At 36.1% G+C, this 27,100-nt stretch overlaps 1 protein-coding gene across 13 annotated transcripts in view; it reads left to right on the top strand.

The window, feature by feature from the left end:
* Nucleotides 1–27,100, top strand: part of LOC105259477 (xin actin-binding repeat-containing protein 2) — a 65,980-nt gene that overhangs the window by 12,657 nt on the left and 26,223 nt on the right. For all 13 annotated transcript variants that reach the window (XM_025412555.1, XM_020030069.2, XM_020030065.2 and 10 more), the window contains exon 2: nucleotides 21,016–22,696. In XM_025412555.1, coding sequence (XP_025268340.1) covers nucleotides 21,050–22,696 — 1,647 coding nt within the window. In that variant the 5' untranslated portion in view covers nucleotides 21,016–21,049. The remainder of the gene's footprint in view (nucleotides 1–21,015; nucleotides 22,697–27,100) is intronic.

Below are 27,100 nucleotides of genomic sequence, written 5' to 3' on the forward strand. Positions count from 1 at the left end.
CGTTCAGATTAAATCGTAGGAAGATACAGTTCCTCGTCACGACGCCCGTTCGAATGGAAAGACGCCTTGTACGCCGGAGATTAACTATTAGTTGCAAAGGATTCTCGACCGACAATACATAATGCATGAGAGGAAGTGAAGAGAGAAGTTTTCTGATGTCATTTTATGTAACAGCAAAGGGAGAGACGAGACAAACGTCGACAGCGAAGCGGGGTTGGTGCTCGTTGCAATTTAAACGCGACGCGAAATTGACGATGGAAGGGTTTATCTCCAACAATCTATCTCTGCAGATTATCAGCATTTCATATAGAAAGTACGCGAGAACAATCGAACAGGAGAGAGAGTTCATTCTAGAGAGTTCATCCCCTTTGAGAGATTCGAGAAGATTAATCTTGCGAAAGAGAATCAAATTTAAATCTTAGCAATGTATCTTAATTATGGCGATAAATCTACAAGGATTATTTTTTATGATTATACTTTATAGATACGTTGATATGATCATTCGTTTAAACAATGAATGTAAAAAAGGTAGAAGAGAAATAATTTTATATTGTCATTTTTTTAAGGGGTTATACTTAGTTAGCAAGTCGAAAAAAACGTATTGGGGAATTTAAAAAAAAAATTGTTAGGTATTTTTATTTCATCGATTCTTTATTATAATATATATCTATCAAAGAAGTTTTCATAATTTTTTCAATTAAAAATATCGAGAAATGTAGGTATAGTAGCTATTTTCCAGAGACATCTTTTTTTGGCGGTGAACAAGATTGCTCGAAGCTGGATCATCTGAAATAAAAAAATCAAAAGGATTTAGCTTTTGTATAAATTGATCTAGTCGGTGAACGAAGGATTTTACAAAAAATTGATTTTTGACAATGTGACAGACGTTTGACGCAAAAATACGAATTTTTCGTGTTAAAACTTTTCGTTTTTTTGTTAATAAAAAAAAGTTTCATTAAAATTAAAATCCCTTCGTTCACCGACTAGATCAATTCATACGAAAGCTAAATCCTTTTGAATTTTTTATTTCAAATAATTCAGCTCCGAGCAATCTTGCTCAACGCCAAGCGCCTCCGAAAAAAGATGTCTCTGGAAAATTTTAATTGAAAAAATTATGAAAGCTTCTTTGATAGATATATGTTTTTTTTATGATAAAGAATCGATGAAATAAAAATACCTAACAGTTTTTTTTTAAATTCCCTAAAAATACGTTTTTTTCGACTTGCTGACTAGATATAACCCCTTAATGGATAAATTCCTGTCGTGATACTTTTTACGACACCCTATACATACAAAGTCAGATAAATCTGACTGCCAGAAACCTAATCGGCATGACTCACCGGCCTTCGTGCTTTTGGTAGAATCTGGCGAACCGACCAGATGGCAAGGTACCGCTGCACGAAGCACCAACAAATGACAAAACAAGAAGTCCGCGCGACGTTTATGGAAATCTGTTCGTCAGTTTCTGTGTCGCTCTGCAATTAGATTCCTATATATTAGTGAGAAAGCGTACAAGAGAATTCTTGACTTTAAAAAAATGTTCCGTCTGTGAGCGACAGGCTCTTCCCGCTGTTTTGTGCCTTGCAGATAAGCTTGTTCTTTTGAAGAAGACTGACCACACTCGAAACTAGTAATAATGACTAATCGTCGAGAGTCAAGAGACAGTGATGCATCTGCTCTGATTCATTCTCAAGCAACGCGACGTTCGGAATGAATTAGCGTGAAATCGGTTAATGCGGGTTGTAACAAAGGAATGAAAACAATGACGTTTTTAACCGTCTTGTCAACAGTCATTAATCCGGAGAGAATTGGTTCGAGGAACATGCCACATATAAGATGAAAATTAGATATGTTATATAAAATATACGATGCAAATTATAGAAACTAGAGATATAGTGTGATAATTATTTTCAAGTTTTTATTTTCCAAAGTAAATTTTTAAAGAGTCGGTGGGTTAGATAATGAAATTTACGCACAAAATTATGCGTAAAAATTTTAATTTTTGGAAGACACTTATGCGAATATCATCATTCTTATATATCTTCGTTTTTGACAAAATCATCGCGAATTCTCCCTGGCTTTCGTTCAAACGCATATGCGACCACGCTTGTTCAGAATCCCGGATATACATACATACAGAGAATCCCGCGAAGCTGCGTACGGAACATACGCTTTAGCTCGTGTAAATTTAGGCACGAAATCATAAACTTAGCATCATCCTCCCGTACGCAACATATCACTCCTGATTTATGCAAATACACGAATCATTGCGAAGACGCATCTTTACTTGGACGAAAGAACCACGAATTAATCCTAAGATACTGTTAAAAAAATATATAAATAATTTAAAGTAACATATAATTGTAATTTAAAACTTATAAATTAAATACAAATATAAATTATCATTTATATTTATATTTAAACATATAAAAATAAAAATTCTTCTTATGCATTATTCAAATTATTTCAAAATTAATCTAACAAACTTTTGAGGATTAGTGTTTCGGAATATTCTGTACAAATTCTGAGAATCTATAAATGGTATGAGAAATTGATTGGTTAATAACGCTCACACGCCAATCTGTTCGTAAAGGAATGTTTATGGGTCGCAAAAGAAAAAAAAATATATATATATATTTTTACGTATCTTATTGGAATCACACATTAAACGTGTGTCTTATTTTGTTCTGCTTTATACGGTTGTCTCACGATCTTCAACGAATCGAAATACAGAAGCTCGTTAAAGTGCCAATATAACGACCTATCGATTAAAGAATTGCGTCACGGGCAGCAATTAAAAGTGATGGGGAGAAGATGCATCTCTCTCTTTTTCTCTCTCTTTCTCCCTCCAATATCTGTCAATGCGAATCGCCGCATCCGCTGCGTCTGACGATTCGTAACTAACTCATTAAATTCCGCATGTTTTTTTTTCAATCTTGATATTACTTCTCCGAATTAATCGCATCACGTATCGTTTACGCGATTCTGATAATTAATGATAGCTTCCCTTTTAGATCGTATAGTTTTAATGCAGATAAATTGCATTAGAGAGGGGAAGGAATTTAACAGTAACGAATAATCGAGCGATTGTCTTTAGCGATTAATTTTTACTCCTCCTCCCTCCGCATTATTTCTCCATTCTATAAAGTTTCTGTTTGTATATTATCAATAATAAAATAACCGTGAATCATTCAGATTCCGATAACGTTCGATTATCTAATGGTCCGGCACGAGCGATATTGGGCCGTGAAACATTCTCGGGGTCAGTCTCGGAATCCAATCGATCATATTAAGAAGTGTTTACGCCAACCATAAACTGAACGATTACGACATTATAAATTTACGTAAGCATATTGAGACAATGCAATCACAATATTTAAATTAAATGTAGAAAAAAATAATTAAATATTGCACCATATATACAGTACAAATACTAACATTTAATTTACATTCTGATGCGCATCAATATTTTACGTAACACGAAAATATCTATAAATAGAATATTTTATTTATGTATATATATTTTTATATTAATATACACTTGTATATTTCAGATATATTTAAAAATTTTTTTATTTTCACTTTTTCATTTGTATATCTTACAAACATCTGTAGTCTGAGTATTTGTAGACGGCATCGGGAAACATGCGATAAGAGAAATTTTGAAACGCTGTTTGAGCACGAACACTGTCGAGTCGAGTCGCCGCGTCTGTCATAGCTGCATCCTTTTCTACTGTCTGCGCAGAGACTACTGATGACCACATACTTTGTTGGTAATAGACGCTCATTAGCAGTTGGGCTATCGCACGACGTTATCGAAATGTTGCGTGACATTATTCGAAAACACGACAGTGAAAATAACCGCAGATAACGCATGTTAAACGTTGATAATAATTAATATTCAAGCTGGTCTTAGAATGAAAACGACAAGCAGAGATAGCGATCCGATATGGTTCAGCGATCGCTAAGATCAAGAATTCTTTTTCTTTTAATATATAATATCTAATGCAATACCTCGGTATTGCATTTTAAAACAAATCGGACTTCTCGTCTCGAAAATCTCGCTTAAATCGCTTGTTCTTTTGATCCTGCGCCAGCGATCTTTAAGAGTGATTTTTCTTGTTGCTCGCGTCGTGACTTGATTGCCGTTGATTTCACGATAGTAATGATCGCCAATCTACTCGACGAGCGTTGCTTTTCCTTAATTTATGGACAGCCTGTTTAAGCTACTCGGTTTGATTTTTTCCTGGGAATCGCGTCATTTGACTTCGCGATCGTTCTTTGCTACGATTACTAATGTTTCAATGAGTTTGGAATTGAATAGAGGAGACACGGTGTATCGCGAGTAAGAACCGCATCTCCTCATTTGCCGAGAATTAAATGGATGAAATGAATTTATTCAGCTGTTTTTCGCCACCGCGTCGTTTGATGTTCGTGGGAATTATCGAACGAAACGGAAAGGCGCATGATATCGTCTTCGCTTATTTTAACACTGTTAATCGAGCAATATTAAGCGCTCTACATCACTGTAACATGTTGCTGATGCGTTCCACTCAAGTGCGGAGCTATTAATGTATCTGGTGCACAGCGGTTATTTCGATACTTTCCTTGCGTTACTTTCCTTTGTTTTATGCATACATCTATTTTATAAATTGCATATAAGCTAAGAGAATATTTGCATTTTATTTCAGTCGAATATAAATAATAATCACAATATTACAGTTGTATATCACATTATTGTATGACAAGCGGAGAGAAAGAGAGAGGCGGAAAAGAATAGCCTTGCACTGATGAATAAGAATTATAAAATGTCACATGATATCTAAGTTGGATTTATTTTTTCAACGTACACTAAATTAATTATTTTTAATGGTATTCGATAATCATATTGTCGATATTTTCGTGATGCTAATAATTTCTATTACGAGTATAAATTAATTTTGAATTAATTTTTGTTATTAAAATTAATTAATATTTGACAAATTTCAAAATCTCCTTTCCCTTGTTTTGTTGCAAAAAATTACATCCGCTGATGCAATCCAATCCTCTTTCGCGGTAATTGTCTTTTGCGACACTATCGATTTCAGCGGAGGATGCGCCGAACGGATGTTCTTGAACGTATCCTGCGATTGCGGTGAATTTTGCGCGAGAGAAAAGTCTGGTATCGTCGTCGCATTGTCGTTTGCCGATAAAAGACGACGCGAATTATCGAACGTGGGTCAGTGCGCGCTTTGTATCAGAATGGAAGCGATAACCCTTGAAACGCGGACTCGCATGCTCCACTTCCTAAACGTTCCTTCTGTCTATATAAGCTCGTGGAAAGGCACGCACGCGTGTAAAATCTCCTAGCTAGCCACTGGCCCCTATTGCCCGCCTTTGTGGCCACGATGACGCATTCGATAGATTCGTCGATAATCTCGATGGGTGTTTTTGACGCAATATATGCCGCAGTATGTGTACGTACGATCTTAATACTGATACATTGACGTAGATACGTGTACCAAGTATAGCATTAGCGAGATTCTTAAAAAGGTCATGTATTTTTTCTGGATAATCTTAAGATATATTTCCCTGGAATATGTCGCTTATTCCGACATACATGATATATAATACATGATATATAATATTATTAATTATTATTCTCTGTTATTAGTTTGTAATTTTATCATTATTACTATTTATTATTATTGCACATTGATAATATCATTAATTATTATTTTTATTAGAATGTTAATAATTAATATTTGTATAATTTGTATAATATTGTATTATTATTTTTATTAGAATGTGATATTAAATGTTAATAATTAATATTAATATTATGTATTATTATTCATCTTAATTTATATATTATAATTAATTATTAAATATACAATTAAAAGAGATGACGTACAAAAATGGACGCGTAAATGGGACAACAGGGTGCGATAATAAAACAGACTGAGCTGCTGTCACAGCAACTGCAGTGCGTCTCTTTTTATTGCAACGTAAATAATTAAGGAGAGCCACGTTTTCATCTCGCCGCGTTAATACAAGGGTCCGCCATGTGTAATCGACGTATCAATTGCCGTTGATTTACGAAGATATGCGTGCGCACGAATCCTCGGTCATTCGATTGCACCCTACTTTTTAACATCAGCCTTTGTACTTACGCGCGACCGAGAGACCCGCCAGAGATCTTTTCTCGCGTCAGCGCCAGCAATATCGTTGATTGACTCGCTTCGGGTAATTAACCGCACTCAGGGCCATCGTATATAAATGCACCGGTAGGGAGGAATCGCACTCGCTGAGTGAGAGAGATAGAGAGAGAGAGAAAGAGAGAGAGACATTCCGCGATTGTGCAATTGGCGAGTCTTTAATTAAACCTATATATAGGCGCCGTCGTAGCCAACGATCGTGTGACTAATTTTAAAAGCGGCACGCCCCGTGCCAGCGACCGCATTTAGAAGAAGAGATTGACTCGGAAGTGCAACGACAGGACTTATTTTTTTCACTAACAATAAGCCGAAGTTATCAATGCGGTATGAGAAATAACAAAAGCGATAAATTGGAGATGATATTAATAATAGAAAATATAATAATAATAATAAAAATGGATATAAATTTAAAAGGGAGTATATATGTGTGAAACTGGCATATTATTTTCTGGAATTCATATATATAATAAAGAATACTATTTTTTTTTCAATTTTTGAATTCATTTTTTATTTCCAATAATTCTAGAATTCTTGATAATTTAAACAAATTATTCTAATCAATAAACCAAAGAAAATTAAATAACGAAAAGTTTACGTAGGCATTTCATTTTGTTTAGCAAGCTTTCTTATCATTTTTTTGCTAAATTTTAAAAGATTTATAAATTTTACAAAAATTCTCTTTTTTAAAAGCAAAAATATTTATTAAAATAAATAAATCATGACCAAATGCACACATGCATAAATATCAAAGTGAAATATCGATTCAATCTCGAATAATGTTTATTTCAAAATAGTTCTTATATAATAGATCTATAGTATTGGGCATATTCTCGCATATTTTAAAGAACTTTAACAGTATTAAATCATTTTTTTATTTCTAAATTTTATCCGAGAATATCTTTTTATCTATTTATATGAAATTTATATTAACCGATTTTTTAAAAAGTTTTGTTTATTTTCTTACTATAGTTCTGATATAGTATTGAGAATATTTTTACATTTTTTATTATTGCTTCTAGTTAAAATTTTTTAGAAAATGCATATAAATATATTCAATTATGTGATATCTATTTTGAAAAAGATAAAATTTTCAAAAATAAGACTTTTTCAATATTTGTACATGTGCTTTGGGCTATTAGATTTTAATTGATGTTTTTTGCTTTCAAAAATTAGAATTTTTTATAACTAATACATAAATACAAGTTTTTGAAAATTTGATGAAAAATGATAAGGAAAATTTCACAATATGATGAGATATAGTGTAAACTTCCCCTTTTAGTTATTTTTAAGTATTTTTTTTATTTAACAACTTTTTATTTAACAACATTTTAAATTTGTTTACACTATCAAGAACTTTAGAACTATTGAAGATAAAATTAAGATTCTTAATTATTTATGAATTTTTATTCATGATACTCGTTAATTTCATGTATTTGATATTAATTTCTACTAAAACTTTGATGTAAAATTATTTTATATTAAATTATATATTACACATGTGCAGATATACAAAATATTGATATGTATACGATGGATTTATTTCCTGTGTTTTTGCAAAAAATTTGATTAAAATATCGCGTGTGTCGAAATTGCCTCCAGTTAAGATTAATATTCTGAGCTTTTTTGCTACCTAATTTGCGTTATTAATTAATTCGTGTACCAAAAGTAATCTTGCGTGCGAGAAATTTAAAGATATCATCTCTGGCGCGCATCTGGTATGCGCGTTATGTCAAGAGAGAGTGGTCGCATTGTTTCAATCGTTATTACGTGAATGCGGATCTATAAGGCGTGAAATAACGTCTGTGTTAGAATCTGTTACGCGAATAGTGTTGCGCACAATAATCCTGGAGAAAACGTGAGCTCTCGTCCGGAAATCTGCCGCGACCCGACATCTCGAGACAAAATCTCGCCGCGATGCGCGATTCATCGCACACCTGCCTTAACAATTGAGAATCCGACGAATTCTTATTTTCTCTCTTAGAAATAATCCAAAGATTTCGGTGACCCAAAATTTCTATATTATAAAAAAAAGTTTCGTGATATGATTTCAAATTTCTGACTATTATCACGTTTCAAAATAATGAACGTTGAAAAATTGATCAGAAAATTAATTTTTCTGTTAAACTGACGCACGACTATCCGAGTTTGATAGTCCGCGATATTTAAAAATTTGTATTTTCCAGGATATATCTTCCCTTCGATTGATATGACAAGATAATAAAGGAGATAAAAGATAAATTGCTCGGGAAAACTAAAGGGAAGACATGACGAAAAATTCTAAGATGTTGTATCGAATAATGTTACACAAAGAAATTGACTACAAGATATATACATACATAAATTATTATAAAGAAAATACATAGTTGTTTAAAAAAGCAAGTAGTTTATAATATGCGCAACTATGTTTCTTTTCTTAAAAATAACTATGTGATTTCTTTATATCAATTGATTCATCTCTGCACATAAAAGTACAGAAATTAATATGATCAAAAAATAAATATTTTCTTACAAAATATATAATATTTCATCAATAATATTTCACATCAAAGTATGTCTGATTAAAGTATAAAATGTCTCATAAATTTTTATTTATTTTATTCCTTTATAATTCAAACAAATATGTATTTGTACTTTTCGGATGCACTCAAGAAAAAACGAGTTAATTTTGTCGAAAAATTCATAAAAGAACAATCGTATTATTATGTAAGTTTTTTTATATTTTTTTTTACTATCAACTATATAAGAGATTATAAGCGTGAATTTCATAACTGTTATCACTTTTTCAGAGATTAAATCTATCTACCTTCATCTAACATGACTTTAACTTCCAATAGTATTTTATAAGTGCATCAAATATTTTTTATGTATTTCTCATTTTTATCGCAAGATATCGCGACAAAAGCAAGCGATATGTCGTAGCATGAAAACCGGAATTTACAGTAAACGATAGTGCCTCATAATCAATTTCCGTTTGCTTTAGCTTCGTTCTGTTGGAAGATATCGTGAAGTCGCTCGCTGCGTTATATCAATATTGTATCGACATGGAAACGATAAAGGGATTTTTGTTACCAGGAATGTATCTAGGGAAAGAAAGACAATTCTCAGGTGAACATAAGGTATTTGCTAACGTGCAGAACGTATAATTTAAACTTGCGATTGTGTACGCGTTTAGAGGCGGCGCGTAACGAAATAATTTGCGCGAGATTGTAGGAAGCGAGATCTACTCTCAGATCGGATCTCTCTGTGAGACCTCTTTTTCGTGTCTGCATTACCAAGCTATTACGTAAATTATCGGAATTAGATTGGAAAAGTCAGATATTTAAATTGAAATCAAATTATAAGAATTACACAATTTCGGTCATTAATTATTCAGATTTGTATGACAAGAATTTTTTGAAAATACGAGAAATCATTAACATACCTACTTCGAGATTACTTTGCTTTTTTATCGAAAGAAAAAAAAATGATGCGAGTTTAAATTATCTTATCATAGTTGTGAACTAATCAGAGCTTCTATCATCTTGTCTTTTTACAATTTCGTTACTGTAGTTGTTAGAAAGAGCAATATAAGAGAATGTTAGGAACGTTCGAGCTCGCGCATACGCGAATTGAATCGTCAATTAAGATGTCGAGAATGCGATTCTTGAGACAAAATGCGGATAACAAAGTGGGCATTCTATTAGAAACGTACTCTCAAGATGCCACGTGAATCGATATCCGTACGATATCGAGCATTTGTACTGACAAACCGATTTCATTGACGTGCTTCGGGCTGCTCGATCGTGAACGTAACTTTTTCATGTCGTTAAAGCTCCATCAATACTGAATCGAAATGTTAACCATCTGGTGGGTATTAAGTATCTCGGCATCCGGTTCATTTGCTCATCGAGAAATCGAGGACAAGCGTCTATTTATACGAGCGACTATTTGGCCCGAACGCTTAAATCTACTCCGGTCCTTAAGTTTGGGTGACTTGCTCCGAGCGCGAAGAGCCCACTTGAAAATTTCTTCTTATTCGTGTGTCGCGTTTCAAAAGCTCTCCCCTTATTTTCTACTATTGTATTTCCCTCGTGTTTTCCTTAATGTCACAAAATTAAAATTCGTCGAATTTTTGCAATTGCAATATTATTACAAAACATTACATTAAAAAAATTATACAATAAATTTAAAATTGTTATTCTCTCTGCGCGAAAATTCAGCTTCCAAAATTTTCTTAATTTTAATTAATTTTAGATTAATTTTTTTTATACAAGATGCTGACAGACAATTTCAAGCTCCATTTTTCCGCTGATATATTCATCTCTGTGTACAGACTATCCGAAGATGTCTACATGGTGGAGAGAGCCGCAAATTTTAAGACTGTGCTTTAAGATCATTGCGCATAATTCATATATCTCCATTATGCTACGCATTGTCAGCCTACACGCGAACGCATTTTGGCATTTAAGATGTAAATCTTCCGCCACACACGAGTTGCTTCTCTCTTTCTCTCTCTCTTCTTCTCGCGTTTCGTTTTTTTTCCTTTATTAATGCAACGATTGACCACGATTAAGGAAAGACAGCGTGTGAAACGCTCACGCCCAAGGAAGCGTAAATGGCCCAGAGTACTCCTTATGAGTGCTCCCTGGAGGAAAAGAATAATATGCGATTATACCGCCGACTGCGAGAAATCAAACGTCAGCTTTCTCTCCCGAGCATGCACGCTTCATTAATTTGCTTGTGGCATAACGATATAACGCGACGCGCGTTACTAGGCATAAGTCCGTCTTCTATCTGTTTTGTAACCTGCAATACCACCCGCATTCTTCCGTGTCGTCTTCCAGGATGTTCAGATTAATTTCGTCAAGAGTTCCTTGTCATAAGAATATATTCTTATTGCATGAAATTATTGGATCACGAATAAAATATGATTGATAGAGATTTCTTCAATTCATGACATGTATAGTCAGATTTGAAATTTTTTTCCTGCATCCACAGACACTCTTTTATATCTTAATATATAAAATTGATCTTTTTAAATATGGTTTACGTAAAATAATTTTAATAATTTTAATTAATTTTAATTTTTTAATAATTTTTAATAATTATCTTTTAATAATTAATATAAAATAATTTTAATAATTTTTGATATATTTAATAATTAACTTTTTAATAATTTATTTTAATTATAATCATTTAATTCGCCGACAAATTTCATTGAGGCTTGTTTAAAGTTAAATGAATAATAAAAAAAAGAAAAGTTTGTAGAAAGAGGATGACTCGAGCAAATATTTCAGCAAATAGGATACGCCAAAGAAATTTAATTGAATCTCTCTTACGGAAGGTGCCGTGCTCGTGTCAATGACGTTGCTGTTTCGAATTTTGCAACATGCTTTCCACTTCTTGGAGCGAAGACGCACATCGCGAGCGTGCGGTGTAACGCATGCTTGCACGTCAGCTATGCGAAATGCAACTGTAATGTACGACATGTAACATACTACAAGCCTCCGATTCTGACGGAAATGGATATTTTTCCAAGTCATCCTGATTTGATTTCGAGTTGATTCTCGAATTCATTGAGTCTTTTGTAACCGTTTGACATGACACAGTGATTTAAAAGAGATAATTTTCTTTTTGATGTATAAATATTTTTTAATGAAGAAAAATAAAGAGAAAAAGAGAGAAGCAAGGAATGTAAATAATGAAATTTTATTAAGCTTGAAATTTTATTTAATAACTTTTAATTTTTTTATCAAACCAAATTTTTATTAAAAAATATTTTTAATCAAATCTTTGATACAATTTTCCGTACGATAGACAAAATATCGATAAAAAAATGTTAACGTGTCAGTTTGCTAATCGAAAGACTCACCCGGGAATATCGCGCTAATTAATGCGAAATTCTAAATGTGTAGGAACGCACGGTACACGCGACTTCCTCCTCGCTTTTTTCCCGTTTACGGTGTACTATTTGCACCAGTTGGCGAATATCCGGCCGAGAGAGCGTGCTCGACCGTTTCCGGTGACCTTGACGGCTCGGCGTGGCAAGACATTCTGCACTGAGAAAGCGAAGCGGGCGAAACTCTCATTCATTGTCCGCGATGCACGATCGGTGGTAATTGGCATAGCGAGAGCGTGGCTCTCTCGCTCGGTCATCTTCATTCGTTCCGCGAAATACCGCGAATACCGATTCTTGAGCGGTCGTTCAACCCGCTCGGACTCGGGCTTCATCGGCCACCTCGAGACCGCTTCGCTTGGATTGCGGAAAAGTCGCTCGATGTCGGCGCGACGCATCTTTCCAAAACAATATATTCGTCGAGAGTATATTCGAGAGAGAGAGAGAGAGAGAGAGAGAGAGAGAGAGAGAGAGAGAGAAAGAGTGTCCGAAATTATCTCGCCACAGTATTTTTTATAATATAATAGTGTATGTATGTACGTATAAAGTTGTAAAATTGTGTGTGTGTGTGTGTATATATATATATATATATATATATATATATATATATATATATACATATTCTTTCCGTAAAATATTCTTGATTAACAAAATTACTTAATTAAAATTATTTAAAAAATTAATTAAATTAAAATTATATAAAAAAATATATATTTATATTTTTTATATAATTTTAATTTAATTAATTTTTTAAATAATTTTAATTAAGTAATTTTGTTAATCAAGAATATTTTACGGGAAGAATTTAATACAAATTTTTTCTCCTTAAAGAAATTTTTTCTCCGCTATCTTAAATTTACTCTGCACTCTCGTTCTCTCTCACTGCTCTGACTTTATTTAAAATAAAATTTATATATATAATAAAGGAACGACAAAACAGTATTGGTAATACAAGAATGATTGCTTACTAATTGCATCGCTCTATTACTTTGTCGATAAATTGATTCAAGTCTAATTTGCAAGTTAATTCCTCGAAAGCGAGATTCAATAAAATGCAGATGTTGCAATACTCTATTGTCGGTGAAAAAAAAATATATAAAACGTTCGAGTAAACGATGAGAACTTACGAAAATATATAGAGATATACTTTACTATCACTATTTAAATTCACATTTCCATCAGCTTCTTATCAAAAAGATAAATCACAAAAGATATATTCAAATACACGATATAATTGAAAACATGAAATTTAATTTGTTCATTTAACATAATTAAACTATATTTCTGCTCTTAAAAAGTTATGTTAACGCAAATATTTATCTCTTATATTTATAATATATTTATATATATATTACAAATTACAAAACTTTTTTAAATTTGTTTTTATATATCATGCGTCTCCAATTATTTATTCAATTTACATAATATTTGTTATTATATTTTTTGTCATTTAATTTTTCTTTTATTCCATATTCTCTTTCTCTCTCTCTACTTTTCCTCTTAAATCAAACGATGATTGATTTGTAAAGTTTCAATCAATCAAGCGAATCTCCGCGGTTTCTACGCGATTTCGCGGTCGGAAAGCCACGAGTCTGACCATCAATTCCGCGACTATTTTCGAAACAAAGCTCTCGGCAATCGACAGCTGCACGAAGGCCCGCGATATACATAATACGTTAGTTCGTTCGTAAAGGATTGCGACGTGCCGCCTGCATTCTTATTACGCGCGCCGCGTGCGTAATGCGTGAGATGGGCGGGAAGTGAGTAAGTGCCATGTACTGACATGCGTGGCGCATACTTGGCTCGGTGTCTGGCAAGTCAATTGTCGAACAATGCTCGTCTGCGACGAAAAGCGCGTTCTTCCTGGTCTTGGTATATCCACAATCGGTCCAGTTTGCTAAAAATTGCGCATTATTAACAAAATTATAGCGACAGGATTCGCGATTGAATTTCATTTATTTTTGCTTTGTCGAAATGTCAGAACATGTTCGTTTCTTAAATGTTGATTTAGAGGAAGCGTTGAGCGATCCTAGCAGAGGCGACGAAACGCGATATTTGATTAATATTACACTCCTAATGTAAACAGTGTGAAGATTTATAGCGTAACTGCGAATTGTAAGAAATTTTATGAAAAAATTTTGAATATAAATTTAAATTTTGAATTATGAAAATTTTGTTACAAAATTAAAATTGGAAAATTTAATGATATTATTTATCCGTAATTATAATGTCTTCTTTCTTTTGAAGAGATAATAACATTCCAGCGTCTTTTAATATCAATTTTTTCAGAAAAATTCGAAAACGAGTTTCATGACATGCAGATAATTCAACAAAATTAACTAGCCTCCGAACTTGATTCAACGGATATAAAAATGCATTCGTTATAAAGGTTTTTACATTCGACGGTTAAAATACGGGTTCAAAAGCTTTTCGTTACATCGTTACTCTCGCTCTATCACGAGAGACATTTCGGATTTGCACCTGTGAACGATAAAGACTCACACAAGTTCGCGCATCATTTATACTTGCCAACTAGAGATCCGTAGAATCGTATATCAGCGCTATGTTCTTTGTCCAAGAACGCGTCGAAAGAGGCTGCATCCCATTTTTATGTTCTTACCCTCTTCATATCGACTACAGCTCGTTCTATCTAAATATTTGTGCTCCAAATATTTGTGTGCTCCAAAAATATTCGGCATAGACTAAAGTCTTCTACGATTTTTCTTCAAAATTATCGTCGTTCTTATGGAAAGCGATTATTAACAATAAAATGATAAAAATTTTAAAGTCTGGATAGGAATCTGATCAGATGTTTTTAATCTAAAAAACAGTAAATAACATTAATCAATTTTTTTACGTTATGTGATTTGATTAAAAAGTAATTAATTAATAAAAAATAAGAAGTTCATTAAATTAATTAATTAATTAAATTAATAAAAATAATACTTCTTATGAATAATATATAGGGCTCTACAAAGGAAAAGAATAGAACATGTGAAGTACTTTGTGATTACGTATCCTACGCGCATATGCACTTGCGTATCGAAATAGAAATTGCGGAAGGCGGCGAGATGGCGGAGCTTAATCATAGAACCGGAAGCTGCGCGCGATCGTATGTCGCCGCTCGAACGCATCTCCGTCGTCTCCGTTTCTCATTCGCGATCAAATCCGTGGCGCGGGCGGGGATCGATCGGATTTCAGTCCTTGACATAGAACTTTATCCCGTTAATCTGCTTCTCGTGTAAACGCGCAGGTAGAGTCTCGCGTTACAAACAAGTAAATCCCTCCTTAAGTCGCGCGAAAATAAAAATTGGACCCGCGCCAACTTCATCTCTGCAAAAATATTATTCGCCGAAGGAATCGCGCGAAATTCCTCGTACGACCAGAAGGATACGAGCTTTGAATATTTTCGGGAAGAGAGAAAAGAGAGAGAAAAAAATCGCGAGACTCAAACGCCCCCTCGCCGAGCGCGATTTATGACTCACCGACCGATTCGCGTGCCCGAAATTACGCGCGCGGTTCGGGAAAAAAGTCGAATAAAGAAGGAAGTGGAGATGGAAACGGGAGTAAGTAAATAAGACCGGATTTGCTGCGGGGTAAAAGTACGCCGGCTGTTTAATTTCGGCTTTCCTCGCGCCGAAAATATTCGCGCGCTCCACACTTTCCTCCGTGGCATAGCTTAACGGTTAACAGGGATTCCTTACGGCGGCAGTCTCTGCCGGTGTCGGTTACCTAATTATAGTTGCACATAGAAATCTGTAAGGAGACACCGCGCGCGCATCCAAAAGAGAGAGAAAGAGAAAGAACCGGGACCATGCCTTATGCATTTGGCTTGTGCAATGAAAGCGCACACCGTGCGTGAGACACGCGGAAGACCGCGTGCGTGCGTGCATCGTGTTTCCACAGATTTATTTTTCAGAGATGATTTAAGATCCGTATCGCATACATACACATACAGAGAGAGGAGGAAGAAGATGGCACAGAGGGTTCTTAATAAAAACACACACACATTCGTTATCAATAATCTATATCATATTAAAGAGAGATTCGTTGATTTTTTAAAATCATTATTATGATTTGATTGTCTATAATTTTATTTTTATGATAATTATTTTATTTTATTTTGATGATGAATTTAATAAATAACTCGAATTATTTATATATTTGTTTTAAAATTTGGCTATATTAATTAGAATTAAAATTATCATTTTTATTAATCAATAATTATTTAATTTATATTACGTCATAGAAAATAGATTAATATAGATTAATAATATTTGCGTTTTTTGCAAAATAAATAATAAATATATGTATTGACATTGCAATATTTTTCATTATTGAATCGATATATATTTCACTAATTAATTTAGCGGAATCTGCATTCTAATACTTTTAAAGAAACGGGAAGTAGTTGAACGAAGGAATGTGTGCGATGATTCAGTCATTTGACAATCTTTACAAATTCTAATTTAACGCAGATATGTAAAGTAGTACAGCGTTTTGTTGAATAGAATCACCGACGCGACATTATCCGGTAAAACGCTATTGAGATGAAGACCTATCACGATTAATCCGGATAGCGAAGCGTCTACATTATTCAACAGTCCCGAACAGAAGTAAAATTTACATTATTGATCACAGCCTAAAAGTCGTTACATCTTCATAAAATAGAGAAATAAGGCGACGACACTATTTTACGTTTAATCATTTATGTCAAGAAGTCGGCGAATTTTAAAGAGAATTGCGTTAGTACAAAATATATATAATAAACACGAATTTTTAATTGGAATTTTTTAATTGGAAATTTTTAAATTAAAGATCATGTAATCATGATCAAGAATCGTATAATCGAGCAAGTATATTAATAATAAGAGATTAATATATAATAACGAGATGTGCTAACTTAAATATATTTTTAGCTACTGCAATTATTCCAAATTATTACTTTATCAGAGCAAAATATCCCAAGATCGATAAAGGATATTTTTCACTTCTTACATATATGATTACGTAGAAATAATTTAATATTAAATTATTTTCCAAATTGTTCGATCGAGTATAATTGCACGCAGAGTCGCTTGTTAACTCATTGACCGCGTTCACAGTCTACGCTGCAGTCTCGGTACCGTTCGAGGCTTTAATTCCATAGTAGGTGCACCGAGAATCGCGAATATACGCGATGGTGGGTGCTCTTAAGAACGCGCAGACCTTGCGTTTCCAACGACTCTGCCGCATACACGTAGAATTGGTATTCTCGGAGGTATACTTAGCGAGCGTACTACTATATAAACGCGATTGCAACATTTTCGTGCACGAAAAGAGACAACGGCATGTGCAACACCCAACGGCGTGTGCATTCTCCAACGCGAGGCCGATACGATTCTGCTATTTGGACCACGATCCGTACAAACCGAGGCATTTTCTTTTTAATGGCGCAAAATTAAAGCGTAAGCAGATTCTATTTATTATCGTAATTCCCGTTGTTGCGCGTATCTACTGTTTTTATCTCACCGTGAAATGAGCATCGAGTCTTCGAATTTTCACAGAGAAACGCCCAGCAAATTTCAATCGCGTGATCAATTATTTTTTATTAGCTTTTAAAGTTACAATATTCTTACAATCCTTTTGTACAGGATATATGTATATCGTAGTTAATTGTTATGGACTATAAATTCTCGAGCGAACACGCGTGTCTTAAATTTCTTTGGTGAAATTTAAATTATGCGATATTTAGAATTTCATTTCAATCTTTCCGAAATAATTTAATAAGTCGGCTTTTTCAAGAGATTACCATCGCCTTGCAATTTGTTCGGGCAATCTCGCGAGCTTTACTTTCCTGCGATCCGGTGGCAGGGGTTACACTCAGCCTTACAACACGGCAGGATACATATCGCGTGCATCTGTCGCGCGATCCAAAAGGAGAAAAAATTCTCTTTCTCCTGGATCGTTTTCATAACCGCTCGCTCTCGTTTGCACACCACATTTGGGCAGAACATTTTCCGAGGACTCTCTATACGATGCGGCTTTGAATCGCGGTAGTGTGTCATTCTAAAAATAGAGAGAGGTTGAAACGAGAGGGAAGCCAAAGATGAGAGAGAAGGAAACGTGGCAGGATAAATAGAGAGGCGAGGGGAAAGGAGAGTAGAGGCAGAAGAAGAGAGTGAGACTGCGAGAGGGAGGGAAAGAGTGCCTCGGTCGTGAACCCGAGAAACGACCTCGGTGAAACATCGTGTAAAGAGAAACGAGCAAGAGAAAGAGAGAGAGGAGAAGAAAAAAAGAGGGTTAAATGAGCAGAAAGCGTTAAGACGAGGAGAGAAGATGGAATCGCGGACAGTGATACTGACAGAGAGAGGGATTAAATTAAACAGCTACGAAAAAGACTCGGAGGTGGCTGGGACAAACAAATAAAAAATTTTGCGCGCGATATCGCGTTTTAAGCATGGAAAGAAGCCGATGCATACGCGTAAGAAATCGCTCGCCCCACGCATTACTTTCTAATTTTGAACTCGCCGCATCGCGTCGCGGGATCGAAAACCGGCTACTGTTTATAAATTCTTACGGTTGGGGATGTATGTATAGAGCGCTGGAATTTGTCAAATTAGGAGGGAATTAACGGGGGCCCGTTACCTCCCGAGCAACAGAAAAGGAAGATGAACGAGACTAGGCTCTCTTTTAGTGGGAATTGGAGCACCGAGTAAAATTTCCTAGAATTGTTTTTCATTCTTAATTCAATTATCAATCTGAATTATTACATCAGATAATTTTTGTTTTAATTATACGAATAATTTGAAAAATATCAGGAAATCTCAAATAGATAGTGGACATGTTGCTTTTAATTCCACGGTTTAAATAGGATACTGTTGAGGATAAAAGCAATTATAAATTATAGATAACGGCTCGAAAAATTTTATCTCGAAATAATCATTATGAATTTTGAATTTCATATTTTGAAAGTGCATTCCGTCGCAGAAGTATAAATGTACGACGTGCGGAATGGCTAATAATAGAAGGTTGGCTTGCCGGCCAACAACGCCGGTTCGCAGTCGCGACTGGGTTCTATAGAGGCGTAACTTCCGTTAATATCGTGGCGGACTTGGTGCTCTTGGTGCATCTCGGTGCTGGCACATCCGCGTATGAGAATATCATACGCATTCCGTTGCGACGATTTCGTAAGCGGGGTCAGAAATTTTTGAGAGCGCACGAAATACATATACTGCTGTACACAGAAAAAAAGGACATTCTTGTTTTGAAAATATATTTAGTTTTAACGTGGAAATCTTGAAATGAGATTATTACCTTAATTATTATCCTTAATATTATTATCTTAGTATTATTATCTTAGTGATTATTATCTTAATATCGCATAATGCGTTAATTAAAGAAATATATAATTGCTTGAATAATTGCTTACTTGAATGAAATCATTTTATATAGTTCAATCAAGAAAAATATATTCTTTTGATTTAAGATTTAATCTTCTTAAATGGAAAAGAAACAATGTTAGATAAAAAAATAACATTTTTAAATCAAAGATTAATAATTTTCTTAAAATAGAATTAAATAATTATATATTCTTGAGGTGATAATTACAATATTAAAAGACTATAATATTGTTGAAATTTAAAATTATTAAATTCTTCTAAGAAGATTATAAATTGTTGCGTATATACAAAACAATGAACGCGTTAGTTTCAGTACATAAGTTTTGATTTGACACTTAATTTTTTTCTGTGTACAATAATATAATTCCGATGCTCCAGAGTAAGATGCTATAATTTGACGTACGCGGAAAATTATTGCTAACGTTTAACGACGTATTTTACGCATCATCTTTTCATACAGCAGACATATTAAATTTAATGTCTCTGCGACGTAATATTCGTGCAAATGAATTTAATTAGCATATGACAAAGTCGACGAAAAATTCAATGCAATAAAATAAATTGAAGCGAGCGTTATTTAAGCGACCGGCAGGAATTGCCTAACAAGCGTGCTATATATCCCCTCGACCCTGATCTTGCACGACCACTTGCGCGGACTATATTTTGCATAACCATAAACCGACGCTACTTCATCGAGTGGCAGATGGTTCACCATGCGCCTTCCTGAAGAGTTTTCTTTGCTCATCGATAGGGAGAAAGTCAAGTATGCGGGTCGAAGAGATCAGATTCATATATGCTTATTATGTCGCAAAATGAAAGAATGAATTATAATAAATACAGCTAAGTAAATTATTATTCTCAATATATGCTATTATGATTGATTGAGAAAATCGCAAGAGTGTAAAAAGATTTATTATGACATAATTTATGTAGAATTTTGAAAGAAATATTTGAACACAAAAATTTTATTTTGATGAAATTTATAGTGTGTTCTTATAATATAAAATTTAATCTTGGTTAATGTATATATAATTTAATTTTGACAAACATACTCGTGCATCTTTATTCGATATATATTTTATAAGAACAATGTTATAAATAAACTTTTCATTATATTATTCGAAACGTTAATTTTACGCGTAGCGTCTTACGTTTCTTTGCTTTGCAAACGAGCATCTCGTGGAATTTTTATTCCATCTCACACTTTCTAGCTCGAAATTACATAGGAAAACCGGTTACTCGTGAATGTTATTTATCGGTTCTACATTTTGCGTTCCCGTTGCCCAGTTTCAACTCTGTATTAATATGAATCTCGGCATTAATCGTCTATAAATTTATACGTGCTTTTCTTGTTCGTGTTAGGAAGAGATAGAAGCATTATTGCAACATATCATATATCCTCTTATGAAGTGTCAAAATATAAAAGAAGTTTATAGGCTTATCGCAGTTGCGACATTAACATTCCTCAAATCGAGACAAATTCCCGATTACCTTAATATCGCATTATAAATGTGCTTATTTATATTTCTGATGATTTAAATTACCGATCGTCTTCTTCCAGGTGCGTCCACAGTGTGACCGCACGAGGGATCACGATGGCGGAGGTGGCGACGAAGAAATCGATCAATGTAGTAAGTAGTAAGAAGAGCGAGGTGTGCGGTGTTCAGTCTAACAACGGTTTGATTGATTTGGATGATTTAACCGCGAGTAACAATCAACTAATTTCGTTATGCGACGAAGACGACGATGACGATCTCGTACTCACGAACAATACGCGTAATGAGCTCGATAATGAGGACAAGAGCCTGCAGGAATTGATAGAGAGCGAGCTAGCGCTAAGGATCTGCTCGAGCAAGAGCGACGACGACATCGCCGAAGACCTCGAGGAACAATCCGTCCCTCAACCGGAGACGATCAAGAGGATCATCCTGGATCGTCGACCGGATCCTATCGATATTAACGCCGAGTTTATAGCGGCCGAGAGCGAACATTATGCTTTGATCGAGGAACCCCACCAAAACGGACACGTATCTCCGGACGCCAAAGCCGAGGTCGTAAAATCGGAGCCGGTGTATTCTCCCGACGAGGAGGAGGAACAGGTGTTTGTTGAACAGTCGGAAGTCGTTCAAGAAACGTGCGATGACGATTGGCTGTCCAATCGAAAAGAACCTATCGAAGAGTATCAGGCAATCACCGAGGATCACGTCATGCCTGCCACAGACGTCCTGGATTCTAGTAACGTCACGAACGAGCTCATCGACACGTCGATCTCCCAATCCTCCGCAACTAAGGAGGAGGGACTGGCGCAAGAATTGCCGGGCGACGAAAATCTTTATCATACCGATGCCGATCAAAAAAATGAGATAAATGCAGACGTCGCTCAGGATACGTGCATCGAGCAAGCGTTGCTTTCGAGCAGCCAGCAGTTCTCCGACAACTTCGACGAAGCGATCCATCACCAAAATCAAAGTTTCAATAACCTGGAGTTTCCAAACGAAGAATCTCCCATGAACGAACATATCGGGAAGCTCGAGGATTCTCCCGAGTACATCGAAGAAAAGATTCCTGCGTCGCTTATTTCCCAGGAGAAACAGCCTTCCGAAATCATCGAAGATGCAGACTCGAAGTTGAGCGAGGAACACGAAGAGGATCCTCGCTGCATCCGGGAACAATTTGAAAACTCCGACGATGGTATCCTCAGCCAGCCTGAGATATTCACGGAGACGATCAGTACGCAAGAGTTCCTCGCTTCGGAGCGCCAGATGCTCAGCGAGGAGGCCAATCAAGAGACACCTCAGATCGTAGCGTCAGAGATTACCGGTTCACCGGCAATATCAATCCTGGAGAGCGAATCCGTCTCGGAATCTCCCAGAGACATCGCGGAAGAAGCGCAGAACCCGGTGGACGAATCCTCGAGCGAGCTGTCGGCGTCGGATTCGACATTCATCGAGAAGACCGAGATCGTGGTGTCGGACACGAGCGTGACGATTTTTTCGGAAACGAAGCTGGTCGTCGAGCACGTCGATGAGAATTTGGACTCGTGGACGACGGTCGAGGAAGCCACGAAATCAGCCGACGTCGAAGAGGACCGTGAGATGGAACGCAGCAGTGACATTAACGAGGCGACGAGGGACGATAACGAGGGGAAAGCGGATGATTCGTTCGCGCCCCCGACGTCCCCTCGCGCGCCCCTGGCCACACCGGACGAGACGGAGACGAGCGATGTTTCTAACGCCTGCGATGTAAGTGTGCTTTTTTCGTGAATTAACTCGATGCCCACGCATAACGAAACGGCTCGAGGGAAAGAGAGAGAGAGAAAGAGACTCGAACAGCCGACAAGATCCGTTTACATATCTGCATAAATCGAATCTTGGCACTCGCAACTATTTTCAGTGTTTAGGAATTAAAGTTAACGATGTGTCATTATCATAAACTTTATGACAATGACACATTGATTTAATTTGCGAGTGCCAAAGCAAATTCACCGTTTCAAAGCACTTTCTTTCGAGCCAGTCGTTTCTACAGGTAAGAGCAATGATCGTTTCGTTTAATAATTAATGCCTGATTGCCGATGATTTGCCTTTGATGTTTTATCAATGTGAAATAACATCATTGTTATCACCTCGTTAAAAGTTTAAAAATTAATATCTTCTTTTATGGTATTACTTATCATTAAAATCGTGCCCGATTGTGCGAAAAATAATTTCAAACGTTTCATTAACGTTCGACTAGTTCACATATATACAGATTGTGTAATTTATATATCTTGCAATTGATAGGGTTGTTTTCTGCCCTTGCCGGTAAAGAGCGTACGCATAGAACGCATCTCATATCGTGTAGAAAGAGAGAGAGAGAAAGAGACGCAATCGTGCCATAACTTAAGCAAGCCCGTTCGAGGTTGCTTGTGTTGGATAATTCTTGCGAGCGCATTGTGAATTCACTCCTCTTAGCAATCTCCGCAAGACTAATTGCACCATCGCTCTATGTAACTCCTACGCATGTTTTTACACGTTGGAGCGATTAATCTCGTTTATTCCTCTTTTTCGACAGCGTTTGCCTCCAGGTAAACGATTCTCAGAACGTCCGCGGGATCCACGTATAACGTGATACTCTCATCGATGTGCATAGAATTTTAATAAATTTATGTTTTAGCAAATTTATGTAATTTATACAAATTACACAGCGATCGGTGATCCGTTACTATTAATCCGATTAATTAATTTTCCAGTTTTCGACGTACTTGGATAATCGAGAATAAGTATAAGTCTAATTAATCGATAATCTCTTCCTCCCTCTTCCCTTCTCTTTTCCTTGTTTACGATTATCCATTTATCTCAACATTCCTGCATAATTGCAACTTGTGACTCGCAACGTACCTTTCGCTACAACTCATTACTCGAAAAATCCGAACCAGTATTATCTGCCTTCATCTCCTCGATGCCCTCGAAGGTACACCCTCCCACGATCAGCGGCGCGTGACGATCGCTCACGCCACAAATTTCATGCAAATGCGAGATGTGCGACGGCAACGGAAGTCGAGTTATCACCGTGGATTTTCGTATCAATCCGCGAAACGTCGCTTATCACGCGGCGGTACAATGACACTTGCTTCCTTAATTGAATTGATTTTCCGGAAATAATTAATCCTTGAAAAAGAGATATTTCATCCTTAATTGATTCATTTTCTAACTAGTATCATATTTCTAGATATTCTGTCAAACTTGATAATTATATCCCTAAGTTTTATTTACTCTTTCTGTAATTTTCTATTTTATTATTTATGCAATGCAGATTTTTCAAAAAAGATAATTTTCTCTGGGCAGTGATTGCTTTCATTGCTTATGCAAATTAAGAAAATGTAAAAGGAGAGTTACAGGATGATATTACACATAAATAATATATTATTTATTCTCATTTTTCCAATGCAGCATTTGCTTAAGCGGTGTATTTGGAAAGCAAAATTTTAAAAATAGTAAATTTTTATTGCGAAATTGCACTTCTTTCCTATTTTTATTTGAATTTAGAATATTAAAAAATTTCAACGAATTTTTTTCCCTCTTCTTTTTTCATTGAATTTTTATTTTTTATGAGACTCAATATCAGTTTTATGTCACCAGTTAAGGGCCGACCAAGATCGAGGTCAAAATCGATCGTACGCTCGTACTGCGCTCTCGTAAGAACGGCTTTTGCCGGCCGCTTGTTCTTCGGGACGTTCCACCTCGGCTCGGTTCTGCTGGCTTGAGCAGCGGTATCCAGAGAGCTCTCACTTGGCCAATCGGTTCCACGTGCCCGGTGGAAACGGCCAATCGGGAAGCGCGTGCCACGCTTTGGAGAGCATCGAGTTTCCTGAACCCGTTACGAGACGCGCACGCTCTCCTCGGGAGACGCGTTCCTCCGGTCTCTCAGACATATCTGAAGCACCTTGTGCGTCTCTTCGCATCGCCCCCAGCGTCACAAGGATGATCATCGATCAGGTACGACCTGGACGACGATCAGTCTGATTCATCGGTGCTGGTGCAAGTCGCTGATGGATTCGGCCGCGAGCGGGAGACGATACGGTTGTTGAGCAAGAACATTCGCCTTTTTTCTCCCCGATCCCCCTTGTAGTCTTCTCTTTCTTTCTCTCTCTTTCTCTCTTTCTCTTTTTTCTTCTCTCTCTTTCACTCTACATGACTCCCACTCTCGCTTCGGTCGCCGGCCGTCTCACTCGCACTTGAAATTCGGCTCCAATGACTTCTTCTTTCTTCCTCTGTCCTTCGCCGACCTCGTTGCCAAGGTGGACGCGCGTCCGTCATTCTGAGTGCGTGGCCGGTGCTAGAGACTACTAGGATAAGTTCGCGAACCGTTTGGGTATACCATTTTGTATTTTGTGAACTAGTGATGATGTGATCGGCGCGATTGCCTTTCTATGGGAAAGTTCTCGGTAGAGAAAAGGTCGGAAGGCGAGTATCTTCCGGCTTCCTCGGAATGAGAGTGAATACAAGGATTGAAACGTAGCGCTCTCCTGAAGCTCTGCTTCCGTACTTTTGTGTCAGAGAGCACGTAAGTATGGAAAGCAAATAGCCTGTGAAACATCTCAAAGAGATTTGCTATGAGTTCCAATTGTCCTAAAGATCTTTGAAGAAAAATTAACAAGATGCATCAGAATTATTGTCAAGATTCGCGAAATTCTCTCTCGTTTTAATTCCCTAAGATGTATCGAGCATTCGAACATTCTCCTTTCTATTAACATAGTGCTGTCAATCGATCGATGTTTACATTCGATGTGTATTCAATCGACGTACGAATGAAAATAAATATAAACTCATTACGACAACTCAAATGTTGTGCTTAGTGTTTCTTGAGTCTCGAGGTAATTAATAGGCAAACGTCACGTCGTCTTGATTACCGGCAGTGCGCATTATGTCACGGCTTTGCGTTACGCTCGCATAGCTCATGCGTTCCGGAATATTGCTTTTCGCGCGCGGAACTCTTATCGGAAGTCTTCCTTGTCGGGCAGTCATACTTGTCGAACGATTAAGCCGTTGCGCATAAATCGGAGCTCTATGAACACTCGGCGCTCTTATCAGTCGTCTCTAAAACCGATACGTCGCTGTTAAAACCTAGTTCCGCTATATTCCGAACGAATCAAAGCCGGATCATCGCTTTGGTTTGACGAGGAGAGCAGGAGCGACTCACCTTTTTGATTTGTAAATTCGAAAATTAATGCTTTTCTAATTTCAATTTATGATCCTGATCTCTTTTTCTTGACTCGTGGGACCCGAGCGCGGTAAACTCTCTCTTCTGATAATTATTCCGTTACCTCAGCATGTTATCGTAAGCGTGCGCGACTCGGATTATTACGAGTCGAACAATTACAAGTCGGCCCGAGAATCACGTAGGCGGGCGACGCTTTAATTGCAGCGTGCGATATCGGAGCAGTTCCGCCCGCGCCGGTGAAACCATATGATTAAACAAATATTCCGTCGCAAATCTCGCCTTTCCAACGTGCAGATGATCGCGTTATGCACGCTCACATATGCATATGTGCGCTGAGAATACGCGGCTGATCATCCCAAAGAACAGCTTGCAACGGGATACTTGGATAAGATCATGTTGGAGCAATAATTTTGATTTGTCGGTAAAGAGAATATTCAGTCGAAAATTTTTTTTAAATATTTTCTAGTATATCTTATTGTATAATATATTAATTAATTAATAATTATGTTAAATAATTGTGATAGAGAAAGATGCTTGATATTGCAATTTTTAAATGATTTCTTTAAGGAAGAACTGCGATTGTTTTATTGGCCAAAAACTATGTAATTTATTATTTAAATTATTATTTTTTATTATTATTTAATTTATTATTTTTTAAATATAAGTTTTCTGATTTACATTTTCCACAATAGAATTTTACGTACACAGAATAGAAATTTTATTTTCTTGTAAATCATCAAATAACAAAGATAACGTAAACGGTGCATTAATGTCATTTTCTTTCTTTCATTGCCTTATACATGTCTGACGGAAGGATTGCGTTACAATACCGTGAAATTGATATTATTGCTTGCAAATCGCATTCGTTGGGCGAACGTAAACTTTCGTGTCCCACCGTAAAGACCGCATTTCACTTACGTCGACGTGCGCAATAAAGTCCATTGAAT

The sequence above is a fragment of the Camponotus floridanus genome, unplaced genomic scaffold, assembly GCF_003227725.1.
Source record: "Camponotus floridanus strain SB8 unplaced genomic scaffold, Cflo_v7.5 scaffold52, whole genome shotgun sequence".
NCBI lineage: Eukaryota > Metazoa > Arthropoda > Insecta > Hymenoptera > Formicidae > Camponotus > Camponotus floridanus.